The sequence below is a fragment of the Aphelocoma coerulescens genome, chromosome 1, assembly GCF_041296385.1.
Source record: "Aphelocoma coerulescens isolate FSJ_1873_10779 chromosome 1, UR_Acoe_1.0, whole genome shotgun sequence".
Lineage (NCBI taxonomy): Eukaryota > Metazoa > Chordata > Aves > Passeriformes > Corvidae > Aphelocoma > Aphelocoma coerulescens.
Window position 1 is genome coordinate 28,631,281 of NC_091013.1, and position 21,979 is coordinate 28,653,259.

A 21,979-nucleotide genomic window follows, 5' to 3' on the forward strand; every position below is an offset into this window, starting at 1 on the left:
TTGTGCTTTGTTCAGGGCTTGCCATTCAGTTTCTGTTCAACCTTTAAAAAATTGCATCTGGCCTTCTGGAGCTACTTGGAAATCTAGGTATTAATGTTTGCTCCAATACTCTGGATTAATTTAAATACTGACCAGAATCTGATACTACCTTCATGGCAGGGATTTACATCATTTGCATAGGTGTGTTGTAAGTACAAATACACAGCATTTTAAATGCTGTGCATATTAAGGGTGTTTTATGAACTAGATTTCCTTCTTTTCTTATGCCACTGACCTGTAAGGAAATTCTCCAGAGCTGAAGCAACACTTCAGGTCATTAGCGAGTGTTACAGGAAAATTTTTCTTCTCCTTCCACTTTCTTCATCCATTTTTTTCATACCAACTATGTGACTCTGAAAGCTTTGGTGGTAACAAATGGGCTTGTTGTGATACAACTATCACATTAAGTGATAGTTTTGGAATTACCTTAGAATAGCTGAAGTGTTGAGCTATAAGCATGGTAATGTTTCAACCATAAAATTGTAGGTTGTATTCAGGGACTTGCATTATGCCCAAAGTAAAGAGTCAAGACGATTGAGGCTGTCCTTCCTAGCTTGTTTAGGAGCTTTAGTGCTTACAAAATTCAGATCTCACCATCTCTGTTTTTGCAAAATAATACTAAAGAGCTATTAGTAACTGAGTACTAATGGCATTTTGTTTATACAATTGACAGTACATGTAAATAAAATTCCTTGGACCCAGCCTCATTATAGAGTATTGTAGCTTAAACACATCATAGATGGATACAGTGAACACTGTGCTAGTAATTCTGCTGTGATTGCAATTCAGGGGTTTGGGAACAATTTTGAAAGTTAACACATGGGAAAGAATATGAATCAGTAAGAAAGTGACTATTGGAGCAAGGAATGCAGGCAACAATCTCAAGTAATTTTAGCTGGGACGTTGGTAAAGATCTGTATCAGGTCACAGTGATACCCATGTTACTGTCTGGACTTCCCCAGCAGATTTTTTAAATTCTGGTTGTCTGCTGGAGGGCAGACATTTGTTGTAGCTTTTCCTTTCCTGATTTTGTATGCAGGGAGGTCTAACTCATATTTGCTGTTCAGATTGATCCACAGACTTTGCAAAAGAAAGAAGGACTCGTAATTAATAGGAGAAGCTTGCCTGATACCCTTGTGAATTACAGCCACAACATACCATGTTCAAGTTGTTTTGGTTAAAGAAACTTTTGGCATTTGAATTGTATTGATCTGTTTTCTAAGACAGTCAACACAAGGAGATACCTTTTCTTAAAATGCCTATAAAATTAAAATACGTCTTCTTAAATTAAGAAGTTATTGTAGCATCCTTAATACCCTTGATACTTTCTGGAACTGGGATCTCTAGAACTAAAGCACTGGCAAAGACTCATGCTGAAAACCAGGACAGCTTTGTTTTGCAGAGGAGACTGGATAACTAATGCTACATTTTGCCTGACAGCTGTAGAATAGTCTTGAGTACTTATTCAGAGGAGGTATCCCTGTAAGCCATAACAATCTTTCCTGCTTCTTTACTGTTTCTTTTCATCTGTACAAGCACAGTCTCTGTGAAGAAATTCATACTGTTAAATAATAGAGTGAGCTGAAGTGTTTTGCTAGCCCACAATCCTGCGTTGTATGATCTTGGTCTCAGGCTCTTTTTTGGATTGCTCAAGGAATTTTCTTTCTGATCAACCTGCTGTAGAAAGGCACTGTCTTAAACTGTGAGGACAGAAGGCAGTTTATCACATTTGATCTCAGCATTAGGGATAAATCTCAAGCTCTGTTTTGTTTAGCAGTATAAATATGAGCCAAAAAGGTTTTTCTCCTTTCTCTAGGATGTAATAAAATACCGTACATGACTTACTGCTGCAAACCTGGGGGAGTAATTGACTTTGATAATGGGAATATGGTAGAGGTAGTCAGTCATTACTACATGTTGTTGATAATATTCAGAGTAACAGGATGTAGCTAAGACATAGACAATTAATACAAAAAGGAATAGAGTTGCTCAATATATAAAAAGAATGGTGTTCAAATGAGGTGTTCGTGAAACAGTGAAAGGAAATTTGTGACAGTTTTTAAGTTACTGGCTCCAAAATCTCGTCTGTGGAAGAGTTTCTTTTGAGAAGACAGATTCCAGTTTTAAAGGGCCAAATGAAAATTTAGCTGCATAGAAAATAGATATTTCAAAGCAGTAGGCTGCAGAGAAAAGCTTTGCTGGATGACACTATAAATAAAAAGTTACTCATTTTAAAAGACAACATTACAGTGGGGTGAGGTGAGTAAATAGAAGGGAGAAGAAATAATGGATTCATTGTGACTGTAAGTGCCTGTGTTGTTTTTCTTTTCTAGATCCCTTGCTAGTTTCCAACCAATACTGGAAAACAAGGCTGCTGCTGTAGCTTGTGCAGTACAAGAGTGTCTTTTTGGTCAGCATTGTTGAATGAGTTATTTTTATCTTGAATACTAGCTTCCAAGTGCCTTATTTTCTGCACTTGTTACTAATGGCAGTATCTGGAAAGCCCACATGAAATACAGTCCCTTCCTGAAGGGGTCAGTGTCCTTTTTAAGATAAAGTGCTGGGCAAAACAAAGGAAGGAGAAGCTTTCTATGTCTTTCCAAATGCAGTGAAGGCTTTGGGAATGGTTCTGTAATGTGCTGCTGGAAGTGTATATTTGAAATGTTACACTGCTGTACTTTTTTAGCTACCAAGAAATAGAATATGTTCCCAGCTGGTGCATTTTGCATGGAAAGGGACTTCTGCTCTTTCCAGAGTCTCTCTTTCAGCACGACCCAGTGGATGTTGTGAGGTTATTTTTTTGGCTCTGTTGTGCATACAAGCTCGTTGGATAAAGACTGTATCTTTTCCTGTGGCACAATAGTTACCTCCCTTGTTACTGTTAATTTACCATGTAGTTGCAATTGCAAACAAGGTTTGATCAGGACAAATGAAACCTTACCTGCAGCTAAATGATATTGAACATTGTTTGACTTTCTCTGGTGTTGGGCTTTACCTGTACTACTTGGTGTTTCTGATTTCTCAACACCAATATATCACCAAGGTGATATATTAAATGTCCCTTTTGCCTGTCTCTTACCTGTAAAAAGCTAGTCCTACTGCTTTCACAAAGCATCTTTGAGGCTACACTTGTTCATGAATCACGTGGAGACCTAAGAGAGGACGTCACATTTTCCTGCAAGTGTCTCTTGTACGTGAAGCTACATTTATTTCCAAGAAAAATGTGTTTCCAGGTCTCTTCTGAATGAAGTGTATGTGAGCTGAGCTTTCAGCCACGGATGTACCAACAGTACACTTCTTCCACATACACCCTCTTCCAAGACAACAGCAAGCATTCGTCTAAGCCTTAGTAAAATTCATGGAAAATACAAGACGTTCTGTGTGTCCTCTGAAAGAATAGTTATGGAAGGAATGTTTGGAACTCCAGAACATTGTGCTTGTGACTTCAGTCGAATTAGAGCATACAGAGTTTGCTTCAGACAAATTTTTTCCTGTAACTGATACAAGGATGTCTTTTTCTGGGAGATGGGAGGACCAGGTAATAAGAGGAGGATACATAGGCCTGCACTGAGGTTGACACCTTCTCCCCTACCTTGTGACTGTCACTCTCAGGGCAACATCTGTCTGCTTGCAGCATACCATGTTGCTCTGAACTCAGCTCAGCAGTATCCTGTTTTAGCTCACAAGGGCCAAACATCCTTCTCACAGGCTTTATCATAAACTGTGGCTTGTCCAAATGAATGGGTCAATCAAAACAACTCGAGAGATTACTTCAGTCTGCAGTCTCTAACTGTTAAAATGCTTTATCCAGAAAAGTTCCAATTTCACATATTTGTTGCATTTTCCTTGAAGATTTGCAAAATATTCTGTAGAAGGACTTCTGGAAATGATAAAAATGTTTCTTGGAAAAAACTGTGCCATTCAAGAGTTTGATTGTAATGCATGCATTTACACAGGCTAATAAGGGCACTAGAAAATATTGTGGCTGTGGTTACAAAACTACTTTATGGCTTTTGTAAAAGATACTTCTCTGACATGTTCAGCTTTTCTAAACTATGGATGTTTGTGATCTATGGAAATGCTACCTTGGTACTGTATCTGGTGATAGTGAGACTTCGCCTATGTGCAAAAAAAGTAGCTAAGTCCCAGGTGCAATAAGATGTTATTGGAAGGGTATTACTGAAAAATCTTGAAGTTCTTTGTGGAAGAAAATGCATGTGCCAAAATGATGAGCTGTTCTAGCACTAATTTAGATTTGCATTACAAATACTGAGAACTAGTATAAATTACTTTGGTGTATGCACTACATTTTTCAGGAGGGCTGAGGAGAGATTTGAAGTGTTTCATTATTAGAAATTATGCATTTTAAAGCTGAAAGAGAGATTCTTAAAAGGCGTTTGGACAGGGGAGAGTTTACACTTTTAGGGATAAAGACACTTCTATTAAGGAAGTAACGATTCTTTTTTCTTTGGCTACAGGAAGGAGTTGAGGTGAGGGTTGCCAGAATATTCAATACCTTTGGTCCTCGAATGCATATGAATGATGGAAGAGTTGTCAGTAATTTTATCCTACAAGCTCTCCAGGGAGAACCACTAACAGTAAGTAATGACCTCCTGGTGATAAGAAGAACCATTCATCTTCATATCCTGTCCTCATGTGTTGCAGATGAGGATAGATTTTAGAAAATATTGATGTTCCCCTCTTCAAATTTAGCGTTCCGGTATACCAAACGTAAATGTATGGAATAACATATGGGAAGATGTGTGCTCTGTTGATGGGGTTGATCTTTCTTTCACAGAAAGAAACAAGGCTATCAGTTGCAATCTTCACAAGCATTTCAGCATTCTTTGTATTGGGGATATAAACAAAATCCAGAGTTCAGTCAAGGATTTCTGTAAGACGCAGCAGACAATCCAAGGAGAAAAAGAATGAAAGTTTTGTGGCAACTCCCACTACTGTAATTCTTGTAGAGCAAAATCTGAAACTGGACAGAGCGTTGAAGAGTTTAGGTCTGGGAATAATTTGCGCCCAAGCACGATGAAGCTTGGTGTCCTGTGATAGATCTCTTCTAACTTCAATCTTTTTAAAATAGTGTGTCAAAGTATGGCTACCCCCTGCAAAACTTTGGTGGTAGATACTACCCTACTGTCAGACTGAAATCGACAACTCTTTACAAAGAAAGAAAATTTAAGGAGTTCAAATTATGTATGTTCTGCAAAGCAATGCACATCACCTGACTTAAGTACACTGATAATTCTTGAAAGACTGGTCTTCTCTGGAGGTCAGCATTTGCTTACTTGCTTGCAATTTAACAGTGATTGGTCACTTTGGCAATTTGTTACTATTTTTTAATGTCATCAGGTACGAATCTTGGCTACTCTGTTCATAGCCTGTGGAACACGGGAAAGCTCACCCGGCCCGGACACGGACAGGATTGACAGATTGAGAGCTCTTTCTCGATTCCGTGGGTGGTGGTGCGTGGCCGTTCTTAGCTGGGAGGGGGAGAGAAAGCTCAGAGCAGGCAGCAACAATAGCCTTTGCTAAATTTCTGGTTTAGGCTTGTGGTTATTTCAGAGTAACAAGCCTGCAGTGATGCTGTGTGTTCACCACCTCTCCTAAAGATTCGTTTTTTTCCCCCCCAGAGATTTACTGCTTTTGTAGAAATCACTGTTAGTGCTCAATGTATGGTAGCTATTGTGTGATGCTGACTGTAACTTACTGGCCAGTGTTTGCTGGGGCATATGACATTTAGGCTGCCATATAAGTCAGCATTAAGAGTGCAGATCTCAGGGCTTAGTCTTGGGTAGCTGACTAAACCAGTGAGCCCAGCTTGCCTAGTCCCTGATAGGAGTCCCTTCTGCACTACGTAGACACTGCAGCCATGTGGGTCAGTGCTTTTTTCCTGTCAAAACAAAAAAAAAAGGGAACTTAAATTCCTGCAGAGTTTCATTTTCTTACCCAGGTGTCTCCCCAAACTTGCTTATTGGAAGAGACTAAACAAATAGTAGCAGACAAGAAGGTGGAGCTTCTTGGTTTGACACTTTGGATCCTTGTAGGCCTTGCTTGTATCAAAATATGAGTTATCAGCCGTGTGCTGATTTGTCAGTGTCAATGTTCCCAGGATGGGATCCTTGGGCATAAAGTCTGAGCCTCTAAATGCTGTTTAGAAAATTTACTGGCATATAGAGGATCAGAAGGTATTTCCATTTTTTAGGTTTGGTCCCCAGTGCATATAGCAAGTTATTGCTGCATTTGGCCTGTCAGATGTTTTTTTGTTTCATGCATAGTTTCTCAACTTTTATTGGCAGTAGTGCTGTAATCTTTTATAAGAACAGAGGGAGAACACTAACTGGAAGTTTTGTGAAGCCTCACAAAATACGAAGCACTTACCTTATTTTAAAACATGCAATCCATGGGATATTTTAGAGCATCAATAAGAGGGGTCTGGAGTCTGTTTTCTTCTGTGGGAGGGGACACTGGAAGCTCTTATTTTATTTCTATAATTGGCATGCTGTCTAAACTTTAGAAAGAATGTAATTGCTGTAATAGAGGTTAAAATAAAGTGTTTTGCCCAACATCACTGTTCTGTAGGGAATGACTTTCTGATGTTGAAAATTACTGAATCTGAGAAAAGAAGTAAGGGGAGAGTTTTTTAGCTGACCGGGTCAAATAAAATGAATTATCAGCAATAAGCAGTGGCTGAGACCTATAAAAAATTAACTCCTGTATCATCATGGTATTCCTGTCAGCCAAATTCTAAGTGTGTTGATCTCTTTAGAAACTCTGTGTCTTCAGTGTCTCAGTTCATAGTACTTGTTCAAATAGAGTAAATAATCTCTTGAGAGAACCGTGTCACTGATTTGTAGAAATTGTGGCCAATGCAAACATGACAATTGTTGTTTTCTTATTGTAAAGGAAAGATTTTTTAAGAAAAATTGAGATACGGAAACGATATTGTATTTTCCAGCTATTGCTTGTGTGTGGGAAAGATAACCACATGGGTGACTCTGCAAAAATCATGTACAAATACTTAGTTGTGTAAAACTGATCCCACAAGCTAAAAGTAAAGCTAAATGCAGGAAGCTCTATATAAATACATAAATCTGCTTCCTGTTTGTTTGGGAGTCCATCAGGCTGTCAGTGTGCTTCTGGTGCATTCCTCTCCAAATCAGTTTTTGGGTAAACTCTTAGACCCCTGATCTTACCGAATGTGTACTGAAATGTGAATTCTTTTGGGCTCTGAATCAGCCTCGGAGAGCACAATGCTTACCAAGTAACAGATGGCCTGTGTACCAATTGTACTGTCCTTTCTGTCCTCAAGGAAAACAAGCATGCTTTCTATTCTGTCCTTCCAAAAGCCTTTCTGTTGTAGCAGGTTGATGGTAAGATGTGTGTGTCCCCAGTTAAACTGTTTTCACCACTTAAATGTGCCTACTCATAGCTTTCAGAATGCAAGTATTCATGTTCCTAGAGACTTTAGTACTACACTCAGTTAAACTGTGAAAAATGTAATGGTATCAAATACCATTCTGTACACTTTAAGTATAAATTAATGTCTTTTTGAACTTCAGCAACTTGCTCCAAAGCATCAGCATGTTACCTGCGGACACTTTTTTTTCCTCCTCAAAGGTTTTGATCCAAATCTGTACAGGTGACTTTAGGAGTCATATAATCTAGAAGTTACTCTGCTTCCCATTTTCCTAGATAGTAATATTTAGAGCCACATGGTTCTGGGTTTTTTCTGTCCTGATTGCTTTAAACACAGTGCTGTTTCTCTTGACAATTTTTTTAGAGACCACTAACATTTAGTGCTCTTTTTGAAGCTGGATGTTGTTAATGAGCAAATCAAAATTGCTCATCATAACCACATCTTAGTAGCCCGAAGTTTGCTTTAAATATTTGGCACTTTTCTGGCTGAGTGCAGGCTGCACCTTCTTTCAGTGTTCCAGGAAAGGATAAAGCATCACTCTGTCCTACACCCCTGAGAATGTTTCCTTCATGCAGAATTCTGGTTAACAAAATGTCTAGGGATATGTTTACTGAAGACAGACCGAAGAGGAAGATGACCTTCAAAGAACTGAAACTTTGCCAAAGGCTCTGCAAGCACAAATTTTTCCATTCCTGTAACATTGAGCTTGTGTCTCAAGTGTTTCTCCTTGAGACACTTTTCTAGAAAGGTAAAGAAAAGATAATTGGGGTAGAAAGGACTTCTGTATTTATTAACTTTCCTATTTTTCATACGATTTTAGGTCTATGGACCTGGAACTCAGACAAGAGCTTTCCAGTATGTCAGGTAAGCCTTGTTTGTACTGGCTGATAATTTACGTCATGGTTCCGTTAGCCTGGTCAGCTTTGTATGCATGTGCATTTGCTTTACTTTTTTTAATCATTTTTTAATACAAACGCTCAAAAAAACATGAACCCATTGAAATCTGATTTCAGCATTTCTCAGCTGCCTGATCTTCTTTACTGGAGCTCTTAGAAGCCAACTTTACTTTCAGAAGGGAGACATGGAAGTTTTTAAAAATACCGAGAAGAAAAGCATTAATTGGTTTAGAATTTTACTTGAGATACTAATGTGCTCTTCCCTTCCAGAGATGGCAAGTAACAGACGAGTTTCTAGAGCTGAGCAGTTCATCACTCCTTGCATTTTAATGCAATGCTGCCACCTCGTGTCTTTGGGACTGCTGTGGTTGGTGTGCAAACTATGCACAAGAAAAAAGCTAAGAAAACCTATGCTGGACTTCTGGGTTGTTTTAATCATTCTTTGCTTGGAAATGTTCTTTCCCTCTGCTGAAAGTAGTATCAGTGGTAATAGATGTTGAAGAAACCCCATCAGGTCATACCCATTCCTTTCCCAATTATAAGTCGTAATGAAAAGGATCTGGATTTCTGTGTCAAGGGCCAAGGTGCTTAGTTCGTGGCTAATAATCCAAAATAACTTTGGGTTATATTGCTGGGGGAAAGTAACACCAAAATACTGATTTTTGAAAACAAAAAGACAAATTCAAACAACAGGCTGCAAAAGCAGGTGGTAGTGTTATGTGTCTCTGTATTACAACTTGCTCTATTCTGTTTGAAATGCATTGGAAATCAGCCTCCAAATATGCTTGGATGCTGGAGAGAAGAGGAAATATTAATCATTTTTTAATACAAACACTCAAGAAAACATGCGCCCATTGAAATCTGGTTTCACCATTCCACAGCTGCCTGATCTGCTTTACTGGAGCTCTTGGGAGTCAGCTCTCTTTTTAGACAAGAATACTTTTTATAGAGAAGTGGAAATTGCATCAATCTGTTCTTCCTTCTTTTACAGTGATCTTGTGAACGGGTTGGTGGCATTGATGAACAGCAATGTCAGCAGTCCTGTCAACTTGGTGAGTATGAGTGCTCCACTCTACTGAGTTACTGTGCACTGGTCAACATCACCTCTGTTTTCTTCCTTGTCACTGGTACTGATTTCTAGAAAAAATAAATGGAACAAAAAAGGTCTTTCTATTATGAAGAACGTATTCTCCCATGTACTGTCTTTATAAATAAGTAGACTAAGCCCCTAGATGTTGAGATCTTCCAGTTCCAAGAACAGGATAAATCAGCTGGAGTTTTTCATTTGTTTTAGCAAGAAGATGTATGTAATTAGAATACGAAGGAAAAAAATGTGTGGGGGACATGTACAAAGTGCACCAAGAAAATGACTGAAGACTAATTTTAGTGGGAAGAAAGCACTGAAGGAATACTTAGCTCTAGATAATTAGAAATTGTTTCATACTACTCTGGATTAGAGGAAAATGTGATAGTATTTTATGGTATAGCTCTCTAATATTGTTTAAAATGCTTGGAACTTAACTTGTCTAGTAAGATTTTTGTTCCATCCTGTTTGTTGTCAGTTTACTCTTAGCAGTGAATTTAAGAACAGAAAAGGAATGTATATCCCAAGTAATTTCTTGAGTATGCCAACTTTTGCCCAATTAAATACTCAACTCTTCAGGGCAGTTGTTCACTAATTTTCCTTTTCTCCTGTGGCCATGAGTTAATTTCAGTGTTTCTATCCAAAGGCTGATAATGTTAAACTCTATCACATGCTTTGTCTTCAGAAAACTCAGTATTTAAATCTGTATGTATCTTAAGTGCTCAGCTTTAGGTCAAATGAGATGTGATAAAGAAGAGTTTTGAAACGAGGAAAGCTAGGGATGGAGGGAATTGAGTCGGATGAAGGTGAGCTAATGGTAGCAGAAAGTGTTCAGCATTTTATTCTGAAATGTTGATCAGGAGATTATTTGCAAGTTGGTTAAAAAAAAAAGAAAAGGAATATTGTATAGGAAAGCAAGTAGCCCTTATGTATTGATATGTAAGCTGTAGTAAATGCAGAAGCAGTTGTTTCCAGATAAATGAGTTTGGTTTCCTAACTTTGGATGAACCAAGAGCTTACCATACTTCTTCATGACATCTGTCCTCAACTGGGCACAGTCCTTGAATCCAGATTTCCAGCTGATGTGGCTGTGTGGGCTGCTCAGTGACATAGGCCTTTACTGTGATTGCCAACTCTTTACAGACTGACTTTTTTGGAGGATGACGACACCTCCCTACATACACTGAATTACCAAAGCAAATATAATGGAAGACAAATTCTCTAATGAGTAAGGAGCTTGTCAAAGTTGCTTTTTTTTTTTCAACAAAGTAGAGTAAATCTTTATGTTTAGCTTTTTCAGAGTTTAACATGCCCCTGTTGGAACCATCTCTTGTCTAGCATGTTGTAAGGTGTTTAATCGTTACTGAAATGAGCATCTCTTATGTTTGTAGGGAAACCCAGAAGAACACACTATCCTAGAGTTTGCCCAGTTAATTAAAAAACTTGTTGGTGAGTATGATTAGTAATTCTTTGTAAAGTTTATGAAGTAATTATTGTCGTTAGATAATTATTACTTGATTAGTGTGTGTAATATGTGGATAATTTAATTAGTCTTTGGATTTCTTAATAATTTTATCAAAGGCATTTAATCGTATCATTAAATATTAATAAGATAATCCAAATGCTCTCAATTGTCTGTAAACTGTTGCATGAAGAGTAGAATGAATAAATTTTCTGTGTATCTGTGCAATCTATACCCATTAATTTGTATAATGTTTAGGCAATTTTTTAGGTTTGTTTTGGCACAAGGACAATACATAAATGAAATGTAAAACATATGAATGCAAATGTCCTGCATAGTATCTTAGCTGCAATAGGGATACTTCAGGAAGGTGGTTCTTCACAGTTGTACAGGCTGTGGTCCTTCAACTACCATGAAAAACCTCATGCTGTGGCAACAGTCTTTCTCTGTTCTTTTCACTGTTTCTAACAGTGATCCTTGAAAGGGTTGACAGCACCTGGGAAGAAAACACTGTGTCTTCCTCTTCATTCTTGCTCTGATGCCTGTAGCAGATCGGAGCTCTCAAAAATGGAAGCAAATGGTTGTGCTTGGTCTTCTAGTGTGGCACCCTAATGAGATAAAACATCCTGCTGCCATTAGCCAAGAGCTTTTAGTCTGTACATTCCAGAAGTGCTTCTGACAGATCTAAAAAAGATGAATTCAAACACAACACGGAAGCTGATGCATGTGGTGTTTCTAATAAAAGACTGTTCCCTCCGGAAAACGTTTTTGAATCCACAGATCAGGGAAGGAAATGAAAAAAACACAGCACCAAACCCATCAGACACATAGAATAATTGTCACCTCTGTTTGTCTATTCACAAACAACTTGATGTGTTCCAGTCCACCCAGGGAGGTGGTTTAGTTCTAAAATGGCATGTAAACTATTTGCTAGATTTGGCTAGAAGAATTGGCCCCTTCCTGTGTATTGTTCTGGAGGAAAGGCAAGTGCTTGGTTATTTAAATCAGAAAGGAGATTAGGGGCAAGGAGAAACTGAAGCCCTTTTGTAATGCCGAAGTGCTAACAATCATGGAATGGTTGAGGTTGGAAAGGACCTCTGGAGGTCCCTTGGTCCAACCCCTCAGCTCAGGCAGGGCAACCTACAACCAGCAGTGGCCTGGGACCATGTACAGATGGCTTTTAAGTATCTCCAAGGGTAGAGACTCCACATCCTCTTGGGCCATCTGTGTTTCAGTTTGTGCCCACTGTCTCTGGTCCTGTCACTGGGCGCCAATGGAAAGAGCCTGGGTCCCTCTTCTTAATCCCCCTATCTGGTATTTATACACATGGATGAAATTCCCCATAGCCTTCTCTTCTCCAGGCTGAAGGGCCCCAGGTCTTTCAGCCTCTCCTCATACTCCAGTCCCTTCATCACCACCATGGCCCTTTTGTTGCTCTCTCTGTATGTCCCTGTCTCTCATACTGGGGACCCTAGAACTGGATCCAGTCCTCAATATGGATCTCATCAGTGCTGATGAGTGGGAAAGCTGATCTCCCTTGTCCTCTGGCAGCACTTCTACAGCCCAGGATATCATCTGCCTTCTTTGTGGCAAGTGTGTATGACTGGTTCATATTCAGCTTGGTGTCCACCAGGATCCCCACAGTCCTTTCCTGCCAAGTTGTGTTCAGCTGGTTGGTCCTCAGCCTGTACCTTCCCAGATTCAGGACTTTGAACTTGCTGAATTTCATGAGGCCTTTCTCCAGCCTCCATTCTCGAGGTCTGGATGGCAGCACAGTACTCTGGTGTTATCAGCAGTTCAGTATTGATCCAGTGCTGACCCTTGGGGTATAGCACTAGTTACCAGTCTCTAACTGATCACCACCCTCTGGGCCTGGCCGTGCAGTTTTCAGTCCTCCTCACTGCTCATCCAGCACTCAGTGAGGGTGTCAAAGACAGTGTCAAAAGCATCAGTGAAGTCAAAGCAGGTGATACCCACTTCTCTGCCCTTGGCTACTGAAACAGTAATTTCCTCATAGAAGGTTAATAGACTGGTCTGTGAGCATAGCTTAATTTTTGTGAGTCCCTGCTGAAATCTTTGTGAAATGCTTTGTGAATGTGTGTTGCTATGGGACAGGTGGTTCACCCAGCTGTTGCATGCAGTGCTCCTGTGTCTGTGCAAAGCATTTCAGTGGTTGAATTATGAAGCAGAGAGCTGCAGAAAGACCTGCTGCTCCAGTTGGCAGAAAAGATGTAAATGGAAATCGTAGTGAATTGCAGATGATAAATCACAGTCTCTTGTTTAATAGGCAGTGGGAGTGAAATCCAGTTTCTCTCAGAAGCACAGGATGACCCTCAAAAACGAAAACCTGACATCCGAAAAGCCAAGTTACTGCTTGGCTGGGAACCTGTGGTATGTACAGATCAATTACTGTTGTGTGAGAAAACGCCAGGAAACATAGGGGGCTTGAGGGAGGGCCACATAATAACAATAATTTCCCTTGCTGGAATATCTGCCTAACACCCTCTCCAGAATAGTTTTAACATTTTAAAGTTTTTCACTTGCATATTATGAGATGTTTACCTTTCTGTAAGCCTGATAAATCCTTCGGAGTATATGGCACATAGTTACTTACGTTACCAAGCCCATAGCTAATGGGTTTGCTGGTGTTGCTGCAATCATCACTCCTGTAGCTGGCAACAGAAGTTGGTTTGCTTGGAAAGATCTGCCTAATCCCAGGAAAAGGTGTGGCTTTCTTTGCCAGTTCCCCATTCTAACTAGCACAGTGGTTTATAGCCTTTTTTAAATTTGCAGACAAAAATCAGTCCAGGAAACATGTGAACCTACCTAGTAAATGTAAGCCTCATAATAGAAATTGGATCCAGACCGTTCTGAAAGGGTTCACAGGGGCATCTGATATTAATAGACCATGTCTGACAGCACAAGGGTGATAGCAAAGTGTTGCAAACACAAAAGGTTTAACTTCTGTATTTCTGGCCTTCTGTGTTTGGCACAGACAGTAACAAAACTTGCTCTGAAGTAGCAGTACAGTGTTGGTACAGCAAGGCCAACAGTTTCTGTGCTGCTGTTTTTATCTTCCTATACTGGTGATGGTGTCAGCAAGCATGTCAGAGCATATGGCTCCTGAGAAAACAACTCCTCTGTTGTTCCTGTCTTTGTATTCTATGTCTGTATTTAAACACTGCAATTTGTAGGATTACAATTATTTGTAGAGGATTTAAGAATATCAAATGAGATACTGGATGCCAGCTTTATAGCATGCTGCAAAAGAGGATCTTTAATCCTTACAAACAGAAGGGGCTTAAATGCTGGGTGTTTGTCTCTTTCAATGCATTAGGAATTGAAAGTAGAATTATGCATGTCTGTTTCGATACTAAACACACCAATCATAACCATGTGTGAGATTTAAATTTGTTGGGTTTTTTGACTTACTATGTCAGAAAACATAAGTGCTGTTTAAAGGTCAGCTGCATCAGCAGTGAGGAGATGTAACCAGCATGTGGTGCTGTTAATACTTAGATTGGCTAAGACTGAAACTCCCTGGCTCCCTTGTGATAACTGTTGTACAAAAGAAACTGTTGTGAAATACCCTGATGTGAACCTAGAGTGATACAATTCTCTCCTCACTTTTGGGAACAGGTCCCATTGGAAGAAGGTTTGAATAAAGCAATTCATTACTTCCGTAAAGAACTTGAGTATCAGGCGAACAATCAGTATATTCCCAAACCAAAACCTGCAAGGATGAAAAAAGGAAGAACAAGACATAACTGAAGACTATTAGTTGGACAGGAAATTTCCTGCTTGACATTTGACGGATGTAATTTTTTTTTTTTTTCTTTTTGCGAGAGAAAGACTTTAAAACAGGTATCATGAAGAACGAACTGGAATTTCATTCTGAAGCTTGCTTTAAAGAAGTGGATGTGCCTAAAAATAACATAAATATTCCCTTTCCCTGCAAATCTTGCCTTGCACTTTTTAAATCTGTCTTTTTATGTAAAATAGAGTAGAAGCATCTTTTAGTATCTTCAAGTTTTATATCTTGATGTGAGATCATTTTGTTGTGACTGTCCTTGACAGTTTTATTTACTGGTTTCTTTGTGAAGCTGATGATAAACACAAACGGGATGGAAAATGCCAATTTATTTATAAAATGGGTACTATAAAATATGAGATGTTCTACTATGCATAAGAAAAAAACTAGTGGTATTGTCAGGTGAGAGACACTGACATCTGCATATAGAAGAGTTTAAAAGAATTCTGTATGAGAGCTTTATGTATTCTTTAAAGGAGAGATTTTTTCAAAGGTTTAGTTTTAGTTGTACACTTGAATTTGAGATATTTTCATTGATTACCATGGATAAGGATATTTTGAATCACTACTGTGTTGTGCGTACTCTGGGAATAAAGTTAATGTATTATTGGTTACAGTGGTTGAATATGCTATTTTAATAAAATACTGAAACTTCTGTTTACTAGTTTCAAGGTTTCACTGTAGGCATTTCTCTGGATTTGCACATCTCTGGATTTATTGTGTATTAATTATAAAGTAACAGCCTGTAAATAATCCACTCAAAGTTACTAACTTTGGTCTTGCATTGTTTGTCTCTTAACAGATGTATAGTAATGGCTGCAGGATGTCTGTTGAAATAGATTGGACAAAGCCATCCTCATTTACTCTAGTTCAGGTAGTTGATAGTGATGCAGGAGTGTAATATGTTCTTTGAACCATGGAGCCTAACTTCAGCCTCCCTGAGGAAACACTGAGGAAGTGTTTCTATTTTAAGCAATTACTAAATTTCCAGTAAATGCTTTCAGCTTTGGTAACTATGCCTGTCATCTTAGGAAAAAACAAAAGTGCCCACAACCAAACCAGTCAAACAAAAAACCCCCTCCAATTCCCCTTATTTTTAATAATTCTCCTAGTTTTTAAAAGGTATTTAAAACGTATTTTGGTATAGTGCCACTCAAAATTGAAAATCCAAAATCTCATCAAGCAAAGTGACTTGACTTTTATCTCGTTAAAGCTTGATGTTTTTATTAGCCTTTGAGTATCTTTAGGTTGATGGTAAATTGAGAGTTACCAGTAGTGGTGATGTTATGCCCAGCCTTGGGAAGACCCTGAGAGTATTGTGGCATTTAGGCCCCTTTGCAGAGTCTGAGCTGTCTGCCAGAGCCTCATGGTGCTTGCATGGCTTGGAGTCTCATCCAGTCTGTCTGGTAAAGTGCCCAGTGAATCCAGCAGTGGTGGGCTTGCTGCATTCATTGCAGTGCCCTGCCTGCAGTGGGGCTGCAGGGATTCTTTTAAGACAAAAGGGTTTTTCCTTGCTCACAAGTGCACGTTTTCTTCCGCTGGAAATCTCCCGTGCAGCTGAGATGGGGAGCCAGGGTGCATTTTTCTGGCTGGATTCAGAGGTGGAATTCAGATATTACACATTACCTCCATCTTTTCACAGCCGAGCAGCTTGAGATCTGCTTTTTTTGTTTGAAGCCTTTTTCTAGGTACTTGATCTGGGCCTTTATTCCATACTAAATTGCCTGAAAAGTACACCATGGTGTGCTGCTCCAAATGTGCCTGTAACCTGTCATTACTGAAACACTCACAAAGCACAGCCTCTCCCTGTACTCGAAGCCACAGCTGGACATGTGTGAAAGTAGTGCCCACTTCTTTAGTCGTTCTGTGGAGAGAACTGTTAATCAGCTCCAGCATGGTGGTTTTAACCCTTAAAACCCTTAAGGTGGAGATTATATTTGGGGGACGATGCTCTTTCTCCTTAGATTTCATTCCTGGTGCAGATTGTGCCATTGAACACCAAACTCTGTGAGGAGATGGGACACAGGTGCAACCCTGGTCCAACATTCAGTGCAACCACGGAGAGTAAATGGGAGCTCTGGCTACTGTGTTACTTCCAGAGCTGTTTTTTATTTAATCCACTGACTTCAGTACTAAGTATGTGAACTTGTACAGGCACAAGCGTGCTGCTACAAACTAGCACAAAACGTGTATGTTCAAGAAAAGTAATCTCCCAGGAAGTCTGAACCTTTAGATACAACCAAGAGGGATTTAAAAGCTCTTTAGAATTTTTCACAGGCTGAAAAAGGAGCATAAAGGAGCATAAAAGGAGCAAATTGAAGAGAGCAAAGTGGCTGGTACTAGCACAACCCATCTGTGGGTGTGTGTGATGCCTCCCACTGGGCCTGAAGGACAAGACTGTGGGTTTGCTACTTTCCTCATACTGTTTCTAGTTTTTGTTTCAGAGGTTCCTGGTTCAGCTCCCATACTCTCTCTAAATAGTATCTTCCAACAACAGCAGCTGAGGCAGCTGTTGCCCTTAGGCTTTGAAGCCAGTGACTGACTGGCCCTGGGGCTGATTGGAAAGGCATGAATCATGTTAAAATAGAGTCTGCTGGTGCTTTAGACTGAAAGTGTGGGGTTTTGTCTGGTCTGGACTGAGTCTTCAAGAAGGCAGATGAAGTTTTGCATGTTGGGGCTCTGCTCCCATCTGGGGTTAGACAGCAGCAGAAAGAGGCATCAAGTGTATTGGGAACCACAGGTAAGAAAGAGCTGCTGCCTCTCCAGAAGAGCCACTTTTGATGGAGGACAGTAGAATACAGCTCTGAAAGCTTGGAAATAGAGGATTTGGGAGTGTATGAAGCTGAGATATGCTTTTTTTTTTTTTTTTTTCCCCCTGGAAAACTTGAGAATTGGAAATTTCTGCTGTCATCTGTTCTGGCAGACACAGTAAAACTGACATGACCAAACTTGAGGTGCCTGTTTTCTCACAGTGATCTGTACAAATGGGCAGCTCAGCTGGTGTTTGGTACAAGTCCTCCCCTCTCAGTAGGAAATACACAATGCAGCAGAGGGAGCTGGCCAGCTTGGTGCTGGTGGGTGAGACCAGCTTTCCAGAAGGAAAGGTGTGCAAGGCACCAACTGCTGTGTGTTCTTTGATCCTCAGAAGGAGGACCACTCCTGCTTCTGGAGGTTACTACAGCATGAGATCTACAGTTGGATTTTTTTTTTTTTTTTTGAGCATGATGTACTTTTCCTTTATTTCTCTATGTAGGCTGCTAAGGAGTATTGCCAGTTACACTGCTACTCTACAGACAAGCTACAGAGGGGCTTGCAGACCTAATTTATTTTAAGTCATTCCATGAATGTGTAGAGAAGCCTCATGCCTATCTTTTTGCTATATGGGGAAGTAATGATCTGGTAGTTTCTGTGTCTAAGGTGTTTGTAGCTTCTCTTAACCTGTACAGGCTCTGGTGGGTTTAGTAGCCAGTGAGTTCAGTGCCACCTGGGTATTAAATTGTCTTAATCTATTTTTTTCAGTAAGTTTTTAGAAATGTAGTATATTGGGAAAAAAACTTCACTTTTTGTCAGGGTTTGAATTGAGTTTCAAAGTTGAAAGAGGCATAATTGCCTTAGAGACCAGGCTACAGAGGACAAAATGAGGCTTCGATTAGTTTGATGGATTGAGCCAGTCCCCAGCCTTACTGGTATTGAGTTTAGTGCTACTTGAGGCCAGGAAGTCCCTGAGGGTTGTTAGGGGCTGGTCAGGGGCCACCTGTCCACAGGAAGAAGATGCTTTGTTAACAGCAAGGCAACTGTGTACTCAACACTGCTAGCCCTAGCAACCATACATCCCTTCTCTGAAATTGCTGGGAACGTAGCCGCCACAAAGCCGTAGTTCCTCTGATGTGAGCGTTTCCCTGTGCGGGGATTTCAGGTGACCGAAGGGAGTGCCTTATTTGCAGCTCTTGACTCCTTAGAGCTACCAGGAGAGCAGCAATAGTTCTGAAGCAAAGCAGGGCCCCCTCTGTATGGCAGGAGGCTCCTGAGTGCAACTCTGTAGCAACAGGGAGGCTTTGCTAAAATAACACTTCCTATTTCTTGCAAAAAAACCAGATTTTGGTTCTCTGTTCCTTGTCTCAGTCCTCTCGCTTGTTTCATAATAGCAAATCTGACAAATCTTTGTCTGTTGCAGTGGTCCAGGCTACCACTGAGTTGACCAAGGAGCCACAAGGCCCTAAAACAGCAGCAGTACTCTGGTGGGCAGATGTCAGTGTATAGAGGTGCCTCCTTGGTTAGGGTGACTTCCCTTAGGCCTCCGTTCTTGTTATGTAGATTATCCTTTGTTATGCAGATTATCCTTTGATGGTTGGCCTGTTGGCCCTCCACCTCTTTCTGCCTTACATAGTCCCAGTTCCAGAATGTTCTCCTTTCCTCGACACCCCATTGGCCTTGTATTCCAACCCCTCCCTTTGTGTTCTCCCATTGGTTTATGCATCCTGGCCCTGCCTACGCTCCTCCCCTGGATCCTTGTCCCATTGGTCCCTGGCCCTTTCTCCGCCCCTACTCCTCCCTGTATTTAATCCCTGGACCCTCCATAATCTGGGCTTTTTGTCCCTGGATCCCTTTATGCTCAGAATAAACCCTGCTCATGGAATCCTACACAAAGAGCCCATCTGACTTCTTTGCCTCCAGTACTGCCTGCTGATTGCCTGTGTGTGTGTGCATGTACACCCTCCTCGGGTGCTGAGAGAGGACACAAGAGCTATCCGTGCTCTTCCCTAAGCGGACTCCTTGTGGGACGCTCGGGGATCAGCTGTGCTGCCTCGGCATCTGATTCATAAGCATGGGTGTGGCAAGTTGGTGCCTGAGCAAGGACCCTACTACATCTTGGTTTGTTGCCATTTACAGCCTGGAACAAGCACCAGCTTGTTTATTCTTGCAGTGTTTTCCCTAGATGCTGACATGCTCTTCAGCAAGGAGCAGGATCCTCTGAATGCCGTGGTCCATACCACAGCTGAAGCAGCTGGAAGGTCCAAAGCACAAAGCCACAGGGAACAGTGGCCTTAAGTGCTGTCCAAGCCATGTGCAGCAATCTGGGCTCTGTCCACCCCACTGCTTTAAGCTCAGAAGGTGACATCTTCCACCTGGGAAACAGTCCTGGGATAGACACGCTCAACCCCCCCCATCCCAAACAAGTTCGTGTCACAAGTAAGAACTTAAAGGGAATGATGACCTGTCACCCTCTAAAAAAGAAAAAAAAAAAGAAAAAAGAGGCTGCTGCTGAAGACACTGAATTTGGAGAGCACGATCTCGGTCTAGGCTTGGGGAAGTGTATGAGAGTGGCTGTGGGGACATGGCAGCAATGCTTCCATACTTTGGCAGAAGGGTTTGCTGGCAGGTGTTACCAGCAAAGGAGGCAGCACTGCCCTGTGAGTCTGATGGATTTGCCTGGCTGACACCAACAAACTTGGGGATGTTGCAGCATCAGGCTTTGAAACATGAAGCACTGGAGCATGGCCAAGCTGTTCCTGCTCTGTAGGGAGCCACAATGAACAATTGCTGCTCTTCTATCTTGCTGGAGATGTTACGTGATGTCAGTGCTGGGATGGCTGAGGGTGATGGTGACATGAAAGGCTCTCTCCTGCCTGCATAGCAGAATGGAAGTGCTGAGAGGAGGTGCACAGTTCTGTCTATGTTTTGGGACAGAAGTAGTCAAAGGAAATTAAACTTTGAAGTACTCCATGCATATCTGATGAAATTTTTTCCCCAATAGTCTTCTTCCTTTTGCCCAAGCCTGATGGCTCATCCTTGCTTGTTTTCCATCATTGCAACTGGTGCACTGCAAGCAGGTGCACCCCTCTGCAAGAAGGATGGTGCCTTCAGAGCTGTTGCCTTGTGGTGGGTGACCCCAACCAGCAGCAAAGTATCCTCACAGCCACTCCCTCCCCCTGCCCCAACAGGAGAGAATTAGACACTCAGGAATGACTACTCTTGAGGGCTGAGGTAAGAGTACTTTAATGAGTGAAGCAAAGAAGTGGGAAACCCAGGTGATGCAAAGGCCACGCACCATCTCTTCTAAGCAAGACTGATGCTCACCCCATCTTTCAGAAATGGCTTCCCTGGAAGGTAAAGCCCTGCGCCCTCTTAGTCTTCTTCCCAGCTTTTAGTGTTGAGCAAGTCATTACATCATTTGGAATTGGCCAAATGTTTGGGTCAGCTCTCCCACCCATGTCCCCTCCCAGCCCCTCACCCACTCCTAGCCTGCCTGCTGGGGAACAGTGTGAAAAACAGGCTGTGCAGGCACTGTTCACCCAAAAGCAAAAACATTTGTGTCCTGCCTACACTGGTTTAGTCACAAATCTAGAACATGGTATCATACATGTGCTTACAGGGAAAGTTAACTCTGTCCCACTGCTTAACCCTGCAACACAACATAATAGAAAAGATTTTTTTTTATTATTTTTTCTCTTAGAGAATTCAGAAGACAGAGACCGTAGACTTGGTTGTGAGCCTGAAAGGCACAGATGACTAGACTGAGTCAGCCTGCAGGAATGGACAGTTTACAAAGGCCTAAAGAGGGATTGTCTTTATTTACAGCACTTTTTTTATTCTTCCTTATTCAGCAGGTCTGAGTTCCCAGTTGTAAATTCTGGGAAATGATGGAAATTATCAGCGTGGTTCTAACGTTGCCAAATTCAGCGTACTTTTTTGATAATACACAAAATGGAAATATTCTTCTAGGAATAGGTGTTTTCCAACTGTGCAAAAGAGTCTGTGCTTGACTCAGAATGTGATTATTCCATATTTGGAATAAAGGCTCTCGTAGTGAGGAAACACACCAATTTAAGCCAATTAAACTGGCAAGGATTCTGCCAAGATTAAGCCTAGGAAAGGCTGAGGATTTGGAGCATGTTAGACTAGCATGGATGTGTGTGTGCAGAGAAGTGACTGTGTTCGTTCAGTTTGGCTCTCTCAGCAAAGAGCTGTCTCCTGGGAAGTGTTCCTGCAGGGAGCTGGATAGTGCTGGGCTGCATCTAGACACCAGTCCATCACAAAACGAGGGCTTTCAGCAAAAGATTGGGAAATACACTCAGAGTTATGAAAGAAGTGAAGTGTAAAGAGTGGTGTTGCCATGATCCATGCTTTGGAAATTTCCTGTAAGCTTTAGATGAGAGACTGCTAAAGCATCCATGCTGTCTTCTCTGACTGCTATAGTTGGTAGAACACATTTAATCTCTCTTTATCCTGATTCTTCAGTTCCAGAAGCCATGGAGTA

At 41.0% G+C, this 21,979-nt stretch overlaps 1 protein-coding gene across 3 annotated transcripts in view; it reads left to right on the forward strand.

Annotated features, from left to right (window-relative positions):
- The window catches only part of UXS1 (UDP-glucuronate decarboxylase 1), a 57,347-nt gene extending 41,965 nt beyond the window's left edge, over positions 1-15,382 (forward strand). For all 3 annotated transcript variants that reach the window (XM_069005084.1, XM_069005092.1, XM_069005101.1), the window contains 6 exons: positions 4,518-4,637; positions 8,289-8,332; positions 9,356-9,416; positions 10,840-10,897; positions 13,198-13,301; positions 14,550-15,382. In XM_069005084.1, coding sequence (XP_068861185.1) covers positions 4,518-4,637; positions 8,289-8,332; positions 9,356-9,416; positions 10,840-10,897; positions 13,198-13,301; positions 14,550-14,681 — 519 coding nt within the window. In that variant the 3' untranslated portion in view covers positions 14,682-15,382. The remainder of the gene's footprint in view (positions 1-4,517; positions 4,638-8,288; positions 8,333-9,355; positions 9,417-10,839; positions 10,898-13,197; positions 13,302-14,549) is intronic.
- The last annotated feature ends 6,597 nt before the right edge of the window (positions 15,383-21,979 follow it).